We start from the raw sequence: 12131 nt of genomic DNA, 5'->3' as shown, positions 1-12131 counted from the left end.
AAATAAAAACGTTACTGTAATCTACATTGCATCTGCTGCAATAGGAGATAGGGGTTGCAAAATCTGGTGACAGAGCCTCTTTAAGTACTGAGAGACCGTGACGTCAGAGGCTCCTCCTGGAGTGGAATCCTCAGCCAGAGCATTGCCGACGCTCTGGCCAGGGATTCTGCCCTTATCTTCATGGGCACTGTGTGTGGCACTATCTACGTGTGCACTGGCACTTTATATGTGGGCACTGGCACTAGGGGCAGCTAAGGGGGCATTATACTGTTTTTGGGAAGCTAAGGCGGCAGTATACTGTATGGGGGCAGCTATGGGGCATTATACTGAATGGGGCAGCTAAGGGGGCATTATACTGTATGGTGGCAGCTAAAGGGGCATTATACTGTATGGGGCAGCTATGGGGGCATTATACTGTATGAGGTATAATGTATACTATATGGGCATTATACTGTATGGGGCAGCTGTGGGGCATTATAGTGCATGGTGGCAGATAAGGGGCATTATACTGTATGGGGCAGCCAGGGCCGCCATCAGGGGGGGACTGGGGGTACTGCAGTGAGGGGCCCGGGCATAAATTTTAAAAAAAGGGGCCCGCACTCTGCCGCTGGAATTAATATACTCACGGCAGTGTGACTCTTACGATTTCATTTCGGTGAAAGGAACAGGTCCCATCACGAAGCAGGGGCCCGTTCATTACATCAGAATAAAACCGTAAGGGCCCGCTGGAGAGTGACATGTGCCTGCCCCTCCTCCTCCGCAACAGCTGACAGCGTGTGGGGAGGAGACAAGGGGTGGAGACATCACAGCAGCGGGAGTTATGAGCTCAGCCTCGGAGGATACGTCCAGCAGCAGCAGCAGTCGTCGTCTTCTTCTTCAGACACAGTGAGTACTGAGTTATGTCTGTGTCAGGCTGCTGCCCGGAGCCTCCTGAAAAGATCTCCTCCTGCCCCCATAGAAAGTAAATATCTTACCCACCTCTGTATTATGTTAACACTGCAGCATAGGATTGTATCAGCTCTGCGGCTCTTATCTCCCGTCCTGTGTAACATGTGACAATAAACCTGTCTTCTCCCTCTGTTTACACAGGACAGGAGAAAAGAGCCGTCGTGGAGCTGATAGTGATACAATCCTATGCTGCAGTGTGAACTAATACAGACGTGGGGAAGATTTATGCTTTCTATGGGGAGGGGGTAGAGGGAGATGATAATGGGGGCAGGGAGATGATAATGGCGGCAGGGAGATGATAATGGGGCAGGGAGATGATAATGGGGGCAGGGAGATGATAATGGGGGCAGGGAGATGATAATGGGGGCAGGGAGATGATAATGGGGGCAGGGAGATGATAATGGGGGCAGGGAGATGATAATGGGGGCAGCGAGATGATAATGGGGGCAGGGAGATGATAATGGGGGCAGGGAGATGATAATGGGGGCAGGGAGATGATAATGGGGGCAGGGAGATGATAATGGGGGCAGCGAGATGATAATGGGGGCAGATAGATGATAATGGGGGCAGGGAGATGATAATGGGGGCAGGGAGATGATAATTGGGCAGGGAGATGATAATGGGGCAGGGAGATGATAATGGGGGCAGGGAGATGATAATTGGGCAGGGAGATGATAATGGGGGCAGGGAGATGATAATGGGGGCAGGGAGATGATAATGGGGGCAGGGAGATGATAATGGGGGCAGGGAGATGATAATGGGGCAGGGAGATGATAATGGGGCAGGGAGATGATAATGGGGGCAGGGAGATGATAATGGGGGCAGGGAGATGATAATGGGGGCAGGGAGATGATAATGGGGGCAGGGAGATGATAATGGGGGCAGCGAGATGATAATGGGGCAGTGAGATGGCATTGGGTAAGGAGGGAAATGATGCTAGAGTGGGAAGGAGATAATAATGGAGGGAGGATGGCACTTGAGTAGGGATGCACGATGCATCAAAACTTCGATACGGTTTCGATACCGTGCACCCCCAAACGGTTCAATACCGTTATTTCATGTATTTCGATACTGAGCTGTGCGGCCGCACAGCTCAATATTGTAATACATGAATGTATGAGAGCGGAGCTGCGGCTGTGTAACACAGTCACGGCCCTGCTCCGGAGTCCTGACATGTGCGCGCCGCCAGGATTATGTGATGCGGCCAGCGCTGCACTAATGAGCGGCGGCACTGAAAACAGAACATGGCGGGCGCACTACAAAACACCCCCACATGTTCTGTCTTCAGTGCCTGAACCGCCGCTCATTAGTGCAGCGCCAACCGCATCACCTCGTGCTGACCGCGTGCGGGGCGGGGCAATGGTTGTATTACACAGCCGCAGTCCCACTCTATAAAGGCAGAGATCAAAGAAACCTCTCATCTCCGCCGCTATTCCCCTGAATGCTGCGATCAAAGCTGACTGCAGCATTCAGGGGAAAATAAGAAGGGGGGATGCCCCTTGGATCACGTCACAATGAAGGACCCCAGGGCTGTCTTACCATATTTCCTGTTAGGGCATACTCAGGTCTGTCCTAACAACTGCCTGTGTACTATGCGTATATAGATATATACCAGTACATTAAAGTTTCAAAAAGAAAGTAAAAACATAAAGTAATGTTAAATTTAAAAAAAATACACATACACCTTTTTTACAAAACACATTAAAATAAGTCTCAATACATAAAATATACACATTCAGTATTGGCGCGGCTGTAATAACCGGCACAACAATTTTTTTGCATCATTTATGATGTGTACGTTGTAAAAAATAAAATAAAAACTTCTTTCACTTATTAATGTGAGGCACGAGGTATTATGAATTTTGAACCTCCATGTGCCTCACATTAATAGTAATTAACCCCATCATGTACCTTACACATTAACCCTTTATAATTGAGGAACATGATGGGGTTAATTACTATTAATGTGAGGCACATGGAGGTTAAATTTACCATCACACCTCGCGCCTCACATAAGAAATGGAAGAACTGTTTTGTTTTTTTATTACTGTTGGCAAAGTATCGCTTTGTTATCGAAATCGCAATACTACACAAAGCATCGGTACCGAAGTCCAAATTCTGGTATCGTGACATCCCTCCACTGGAGGAGGCATTATACAATGGGGGGGGGGGTAATAATTGGGTGAAAAGTGATGATATCTGAAGGGAGGGGAGAAATTATACATGGGGAGGGGTAGAGGAAGGAGAGAGTATACCTGGGTAGGGGGAGAAAGCTTATACCGGAGGCATAGTTAGCAACAGTCCTGAATTTGCAGGGACTGTCCTGAATCTAAAGAGGCAGTCCCGGCAAATTACTGTCCCAGACGTGTCTCAGCCACTGCCATATTCAATTGTATCTGCGTCCACAGGATGCAGATACAATTGAATACTATGGCAGAGCAGGAAAGTATCAGCTTCCTGCTCTGCCATTCACCCATCCAGGAGCGAAATCCCCGGCCAGAGAGTTGCCGACACTCTGGTCGGGGATTCCTCTCCTAGAGGTAGCCCCTGAGGTCACTGTCCATATATGGACAGTGAGGTCAGGGTCTCCTCCTGGACTGGAATCCCCTGTAGAGAGTGCCACACACTCCCCTGTAGTCAGCGCCGAACATACCCCCTGTAGATAGCGCCACACACACACACCCCTGTAGATAGTGTCACACACTGCCCCCTGTAGATAGCACCACACAATCCCATGTAGATAGCGCCACACAATCCCATGTAGATAGCGCCACACCCACCCTGTAGATAGCGCCACACACCCCCCCTGTAGATAGCGCCTCACCCACCCCTGCAGATAGCGCCACACACAGCCCCCTGTAGATAGCGCTACACACAGATAACGTGTGTGCAGCGTGTGAAGAGAATGCAAAAGCATCATCCAGACATGCCCGTGGCGGTGGGAGATCTTAGGGACTACATTTTGGTGAGTGACTCTGCTGTGTATAGGGCTTCAGTGCAATGATTTTTGTTTATATTGCCCTCCTACACCCTGACAGATTCTACATACACACACACACACATACACACACACTCACTTTCCCTTTTTGCCCCCCACAGAGCCGCTGTCTCTTGTCTCTTCCTTGTCACTCCACAGAGCCCCTGTGAGGTTGCGTCTCCCCCCTGGCTACCACTGCTACCTTCAGTTCTCCCAGCCCTGGGACTTAGTTTCTCCCCTTTGCCCTCCGACACCCACCTCCTGTCTCTGCCCTGCTCCTCCAAAGAGTTTTATTTTTAATGTGCCCTACCTCCCGCCCCTTTACATTTCACCCCCCCCCTCCTAATAACGAGGGGGGCGGGGGCCCAGACTCATTGGCAGTATGGGGCCCAGAAATTCCTGATGGCAGCCCTGGGGGCAGCTAAGGGGGCATTATACTGTATGGGGGAATCTATAGGGACATTATACTGTATGGGGTAGCTGAAGGGGGCATCATACTGTATGGGGGCATTATACTGTATGAGGGCAGCTATGTGGGCATTATACTGTATGGGGCATCTATGGGGGCATTATACTGTGTGGGGGAGGTATGGGGTAATTATGCTGTATGGGGAAATTTGTTTGGCCATTATACTGCATGGGGGCATCTGTGTTGGCTTTTTACTGTATGGTGGCAGGTATGGGGGCATTATACTGTAGGGTGGCAGCTATGGGGGCATTATACCTTGTGGGGGCAGCTATTTGGCATTATACTGTGTAGAAGGCACTATCGGAGCATGATACGGTGTGGGCTGAACTGGGTGTGTATGGGTGCGGATTGGGCAGGCTTAGAGGCATTGTCCCTCTTTGCGATACTTAAAAGTTGTGAGGTGTGCTCTGCTCTTGCATCCAGCGCGGCCTCCAGGGATGACGTTTCACAGGCTGTAGCGATCACTTGGGATGAAACATCAACTCAGGAGGCCGGGCTGCAGGACATCAGAGAGACGCGTCGCCATGGTCACGCCCGGGGTAGATATCAACGTTATTGGTTGTTTTCTAGCGCTGCTTTCCACAGCGGAAATTCCCCCTGAAAAACTGAACCACAACATGGTGTGGATTTTTTGACGGAAGGTGCTGCGGATTCTAGGTTGGATACGATGCATAGTTTTACGCAGCTTATCTGACCTGTGTGAATCCGGCCTAAGGCTTCCTCGTTCTGGCATTTTGAAATTCGTGAAAAAGCTGATCAGTATTTATTTTAAAAGTAACAGCGTTTTTAGAGGCTTTTTTTTTAAATGTAATAATACTCCACTGACCACAAAAACGAGACAAACAAAATCGTGTATGTAGTGCATTTTATACTTCGCTATAGACTTTAATGTAACATACGGGCGCAAAAAAAATGCAAAAAAAAAAAAGACATTAAAAAAAGTCACAAGAAAACGCAAACCGACGCTGTGTGTAAATCCAGCCTAAAAAGGGGGAGGGGGGGGTCGTGTCTCATCAGAGACAACCCCTATCAGATCAGCTGCAGTGGAAAGTAATGTTGCACGCCATTTTTTCTGATGAATGGCCGTCCATGTATTACACAGACGGCTCAAGTCTGCCAGAGCGAATCTCTTTTCTTGCTGATAAAAAGGGTTTCCGAGCGGCGGACCCCCTCAATGACATCCATATAGGCCATCAATTGTGGTGGTCCAACCCTCAGGGACCCCATTAATCAGCAGAATGAAGGGAGGGGTGCGTTCCCTTTATTGTTTACACTGGCGCAGCGGCTCGTCCCTGCAGGGGAGGCTGCGCCTGATACTACAGTCCCATTTATTCCCATTAAAGGCAGTATGAAATAATGAACAGTTCTTAATGGATGTGTGAATGGTATTATATATAACGAAGTAATAAGTTACACAAAACTACAGCAAAGTAAAAGTACAAATAAATAAATATATAAAGAAAAAAGTGGTGGCATTCACATAGTAACCAATCATACTTCAGCTTTTATTTTACTATTGGGGTTTTGAAAATGTAAGCAGCGATCTGATTGGTCACTATGGGTAACTTACCATAGTGTGTATATAAAAATATATAATAATGTGTATATATATGTATTTATAATTTTTTTCTATGCATGTAAGTATATGTATATATATATATATAGATATAAAAATATGTGTGTGTGAATACATAAATATATATATATCTATGTAAATACACCATTATCTTATTGGTCATTCATTCGTCATTTATATAAATGAGTATCTATGGAAACGTCAATGCTATGAACGAGACAAGGAAAACTTCAATTCCCAAAATGCCTTTCTGCTGCATGACTCAGTAGACCGGAAGTAGGTCTCTTATCCGCGCTGTAACAGTTCAACATAGGTTCACAGAGAGGTCACAGCTTCCTGGCTCCTACCAACCACAAGATGGCGAAATAGACCGGAAGTAGCATGGCTTAGTCGTCTCCAAGCTGTTGATCAACATGGGTGAGATGTGATTATTACATAGGCTGCTGGGGTCAGGATATGGAGTAGATCTTGTATGAAGTGCGTATATGGTATACAGTAATATATAGTATATGGCATATACACAGACTCCTACATTAGATATTATGTGTTGTTCTGCCAGGAATCCTCTCTGTATAGTCTGACGCCGGGCTCATTCGCAGGTTATTAAACGTAATTTTTTTTATTTTCTGCCACCAGGGAACTTTTCATTATTTTATTTTCTAATGCATTGAATTACCTATGTATAGTAATGTGTTCTATCTTGTGCATGTAGAATACATAGGCAACTGTTCACACGTGGCGTTTTTGATGCGTTATCTCGTAGAAATGATAGAAGTAAATGCTTTTGTTCGGTCCGGAGCTGTCGCAATAAGTTCTGCACGTTTTTTATTTTTTTTTTCAGTGTTTTAAAATGCAATCCATGTCATGTGTTTTGTTTTTTGGGCGTTTTTGCGTGCATTATTGGAAGCTGTTTTTATATTGACGTTTTGCGCAGACGTATTACCTGTGTTTTCTGAAGTGCTACGGAGAAGCCTATGAAAACAAAAAAGCCATAACTAGCAGACGCTGCTTTTTGAAAAAACTCCACAAACCAAAACACCTTGGATGTGTCATATTTTACTAATCACTTTGATGGCTAAAGCGGTTTTTTAAAATTTAATAAAAAAAAAAAAGAAGAAAAATCGCCACCAAAACACGAGTAAACGCTGAGTGTGAAACCAGCCTAAGGCCTCATGCACACAACCGTAGCCATGTGCACGGCCGTGATTTCTGGGTCGGCCGGCCACGGAGTGACAGCTGCGAGCGTTACGCAAATCGCGGGTTGTGCACATGGCCGCGGCCATTATTTTCAATGAGCCCGGACCGCAGGACACGGCCGTAATAAGACTTGCCCGTTCTTTCTGCGGTCCGGACTCCTGGGCCATGCACGGACCATGGAAACCACGGTCGTGTGCATGGCCCCATAGGAATGAATGGGGCCGCAATTCTCCTGTGGATTTTTGGGGGAATTGTGGCCGCAAAAGCACCTTCATGTGCATCGGGCCTAAGGGTATGTTCACGTGCGGCAGATTTGTTGCAGACCTTGCTTAGATCTTATGCACGCATACTTCCCTTTTTTTTTTATGGCCGTATAAACAGTGATCTGGGTGTCCGTATGGGTTCCGTGTTTATTCCACATCCCTTCCGTTTCTCCGTATTTTGTGTCTGTATTCCGCATTTCACAGACCGCAAATAAAAAACGGAAGGAGGGAAAATCGGCCTGCCCTGACATTGCCTGGCAACCGGTCCGCAAAAAAACAGACCGCACACAGTTGTCTTCTGTGTGCGCTCTAGTTTTTTTTGACTAACCCACAGACTAGAATGGGCGTGACCGATCCACAACGGAACGCACTCACGGATACGCAAAAAAAGGCTGTTCATGGACCCATAGAAATGAATGGATCGGTGTGCTGTCTGATAAAAAACGGATAGCACACTGAAGAAAGTCACTGAAGCGCGCGTGAGCCATAAAACTGGATTCACACGCCGAGGTTCAGTCTGTGATATATGGACCGTATTTCCTGGACCGGCCTCCATTCCAGGGAGCCGGACTCCTAGCGTCATAGTTTTCTATAGCGGCTGTGTGAATTAGGCCTAAGACATATAAAAAAAAACTTTTAATGTTTAATTTTTTTTAAAAAAAATAATTTTTTTTTGGAAAGTCAATTATGTAAGCAATAACGTAAACCTACTTGGTATCACCGCGTTTAAAAAAGTCCGAGCCATTAAAATATCACGTTATTTAACCGTAGGGGGGAAAAAAAATCACAATGAAAACATTGCAGGGATTTGGTCACCTCGCTTCACCAAAAAAAAATTAATAAAAAGTTGCATGTACCAATAAAAACCACAGTTCGCCCCCAAAAAACCAAGCCCTCGCACCGTTTCATCGAGACATTTAAGTTGATGAACTTAGATGTGATGGATATTATGGTGGTCCTGTATGTGAGACACGCACCGGACCCACGCCCAGCCGTCAGTACACTTCACTGACAGCAACAGCTGATAACGAACGATACAGCTTCTATGTATGAAGGACACATAGAAGCTGCATTGAAAAACGAGCAACTTTTTTTTAATTAAAAGTTAATTAAAAAAAAATCAGAAAACACTTAAAATATGAATTTAATTTAAAACAAAATGCTAATTCTTTATTTCATTAGGATAGGCCATCACTGTATGGTCTGTGGGGACTTCCCTGAGGTACCAGACACCACCGCATTCATATAGATGTCGCATTGCCGGGTACTGCTGTCTCTTCGTCCTTTTTTTATCAGTTGGGTTCTCGGTCTCGGACCGCCCCCCCCACCAATCATACATTTATGGCCTAGCCTTAAGATTGGCCATCAAAGTAATATCCTGGAAGACCCCATTAATGATTAGCAGAGCGCTCATAAAGCGATTTGCCCGATCATATCATAGAGGGAACTGTATGTTTATTCACTGGCATGGGTCTCCATGGTAACAGACTACTAACAAACAAAGTGTAGTCTGATCCCCCAGTTATCCCTCTTCTTGATAAAATACAGACAGAAGGGGACAGACTACACAGGGCTTGTTTGTAGTCTGTAACCATGGCGAAGTATAGGTCTGCATAGGAGCTGTATACACATAATACGATTTGTCAAGTTGCTTTAGTGTCTATTTTAGATGCAATAAAAATAACTTTGATTTTTTATTTTTTTTTCCTCCAGATCCGGAAATTAATATGGCCACTGAAGAGAATGACGATTGTGGGACCAGTCTTCCAAGTACGCACAAAACTAATTGTAAATGATAATGCTACTCTCTCAGTATATAGCCTCTAATATTAGGCTGGGGTGGTAGATGGTGAAATCCTATTTAAACTGGCCAATAATCGATATTCGCTTGTGTCCAGCGTGCTGCTCCCCTTGTAGTTGTCACTAGGCGGAGGTGACGCTTCTCGTCCGGCGGGGAGGAAGCTCCTGTCTGACTTCGATGGTTTTCCTGAAGGAATTGTTCATCAGATCTTTGGAAATTTCTGATTAAGCCATTGATTGATTGATTTTTGGTGATTTAAAAAGTATCTCCCTGTGAATGTGCTGCCTTAAATACTATTGTGATACGGTCTTCCAGCAGTTTCCACTAGAGGGAGCTCACTACATACATTTATACATTGAACTTCATAATAAATCTGTATGCAGTAAGCTCTAAGCTCCCTCTAGTGGTGGCTGCAGGCAGAAAGACTATTATAATTTAAAGGGACAATCGACCCAATACGAAAGTTTACCATATATTGCATTAAGCAATTTCATATGTCCGTCTCTTACCTGTTCTTTTTCTTGCTGCTTCAATCACTAAATACACTGGGGCCACTGCATAACAATAGTCTGAATCAGGCTTCGGTGAGAGACTTTGTTTACTTTAACCCCTTTCCGACATCTGCCGTGTATATATATATACGGCACATGCCAGGTGGGGGAATATGGAGCGGGCTGAGACTGCTCCATAGAGCAAGTGTGTCGGCTGTGTGTTACAGTTACACTTCCGGGTAACGAGTGGGATCCCGTTCGAGCGCGATCCCGCTTGTTTAACCAGTTAAATGCTGCGTTCAATAGCGAACGCGGCATTTAAATTACTAAAAACAGGGGGGCGACCCCTTGTAACGTCCCAACGACCCACCGCGGCGAGATCGAGGGGTGCCGTTGGTTGGCACGGCTGCCTGGGGGCCTGACTAGGTCCCCCAGGTCCGCCATCTTTGTACTCCTATGAAGCTCTGCCTCCGGCAGGGCTTCTGAGGAGACTGTCAGAATCGCGATATACTGCAATACATTAGTATGGCAGTATATCGTGCAAGCGATCTAACGATCGGGGCACAAGTAAAAAAAAAAAAAAAAAGTAAAAAACAGTAGAATAAAGTTTTTTTTTCTTTAACAAATTAAGAAAAAATTAAAAGCTAAAAAAAAAACCTTTTCCCATTTTCCCTCAAGCACAACGTAAAAAAAATAAAAAGCTAACATAACTGGTATCGACGCGTCCGTAAAAGTCTGAACTGTTACAATATATCATTATTTAGTCCGCATGGTAAACGCCATAAAAAATTTAAAACAGCAGAATTGCTGTTTTTGGTCCCTTCTTCTCCCACAAAAAATGAAATCAAAAGTCTCACGTACCCCAAAATGGTACCAATATAAACTGCTCGCCCCGCAAAAAATAAGCCCTCACACGGCTAAATCGACAGAAAAAGAAAAAAGTTATGGCTCTCCGAATGCGGCGACAAAACTAAAGTTTTATTTTTAACAATCAGTTTTTTCCTTGTAAAAGTAGTAAAACATAAAGAAAACGATATAAATTTGGTATCGCTGTAATCGTATTGACCCGCAGAATAAAGTTAACATGCCGTTTTTACCGTACAGTGAACGCCGTAAAAACAAAACAACCCAAAGAGTTGAGGAATCGCTGTTTTTTTTCCTATTCCACCCCACATATATTTTTTTTTCTCGTTTCCCACTACATTATATGGCAAAAAATTGGTGCTGTGAAAATCTACAACTCGTCCCGCAAAAAACAAGCCCTCATACGGCAATATTGATGGAAAAATAAAACAGTTATGGCTTTTGGAAGGTGGGGAGGTAAAAACAAAAGTGAAAATCCGAAAAATGGCTGCGGAGAGAAGGGGTTAATCTATGGGGATCAGTGTGTCACTCATACAGGCACCAGAACTTCCTGTGTGATTCAATGACATGGACTGTTCCACACAAGTTCTCTACACTGGGGACAGAATCTCCTATCGCAGTTACTGCTGATGGTTAGCTGGGCTCCTGTCACACAGTTATAATGGAGATGATCACAGCTGATCCTCCCTGGCTCTATTGTGTTTAGGAAATATTCACTGGCATGGGTCTCCATGGTAACAGACTACTAACAAACAAAGTGTAGTCTGATTCCCCAGTTATCCCTCTTCTTGATAAAATACAAACAGAAGGGGACAGACTACACAGGGTTTGTTTGTAGTCTGTAACCATGGCGAAGTATAGGTCTGCATAGGAGCTGTATACACACAATACTATTTGTCAAGTTGCTTTATTGTCTATTTTAGATGCAATAAATATAACGTTTATTTTTATTTTTTCTCCAGATCCAGAAATTGATATTGCCACTGAAGAGGATGAAGATTATGGGATCAATCTTCCAAGGACGCGCAAAATTAAGTGTAAATCATAATGCTACTCTCTCAGTATATAGCCTCTAATATTAGGCTGGGGTGGTAGATGGTGAAATCCTATTTAAATGGAAAATAATAGATATGATTCGCTTGTGTCCAGCGTGCTGCTCCCCTTGTAGTTGTCACTAGACGGCGGTGACGCTTCTCGTCCGGTAGAGAGGAAGCTCCTGTATGACTTGGAGGGTTTTCCTGAAGGAATTGTCCATCAGATCTTTGGACATTTCTTATTAAGCCATTGATTGATTGTTGGTGTTATAAAAAGTATCTCCTTGTGAATGTGCTGCCTTAAATACTATTGTGATTCTGTCTGCCTGCAGTTGCCACTAGAGGGAGCTCACTACATACATTTGTGCATTGACCTTCATAATAAATCTGTATGCAGTAAGCTCTAAGCTCCCTCTAGTGGTGGCTGCAGGCAAAAATACTTTTATAATTTAAAGGGACAATCCACCCAAAACTAAAGTTTACCATATATTGCATTAAGCAATTTCATATG

General features: G+C 44.7%; 1 protein-coding gene across 6 annotated transcripts in view; it reads left to right on the top strand.

The window, feature by feature from the left end:
- TAF1A (TATA-box binding protein associated factor, RNA polymerase I subunit A) overlaps nt 1-12131 on the top strand; it is a 471716-nt gene that overhangs the window by 428812 nt on the left and 30773 nt on the right. The window contains exons 1-3 of one of the 6 annotated variants that reach the window (XM_075863371.1): nt 6270-6387; nt 9144-9218; nt 11549-11623. In XM_075863371.1, the coding sequence (XP_075719486.1) occupies nt 6384-6387; nt 9144-9218; nt 11549-11623 (154 nt within the window). In that variant the 5' untranslated portion in view covers nt 6270-6383. Of the gene's footprint in view, nt 1-6269; nt 6388-6409; nt 6448-9143; nt 9219-11548; nt 11624-12131 lie in introns of those variants that run through there. The other 5 variants (XM_075863372.1, XM_075863375.1, XM_075863376.1 and 2 more) reach the window with 5 other exon arrangements.

The sequence above is a fragment of the Rhinoderma darwinii genome, chromosome 4, assembly GCF_050947455.1.
Source record: "Rhinoderma darwinii isolate aRhiDar2 chromosome 4, aRhiDar2.hap1, whole genome shotgun sequence".
NCBI lineage: Eukaryota > Metazoa > Chordata > Amphibia > Anura > Rhinodermatidae > Rhinoderma > Rhinoderma darwinii.
Note: the sequence above shows the minus strand (reverse complement) of the source record. Positions and strands in the feature narration are given on the sequence as shown.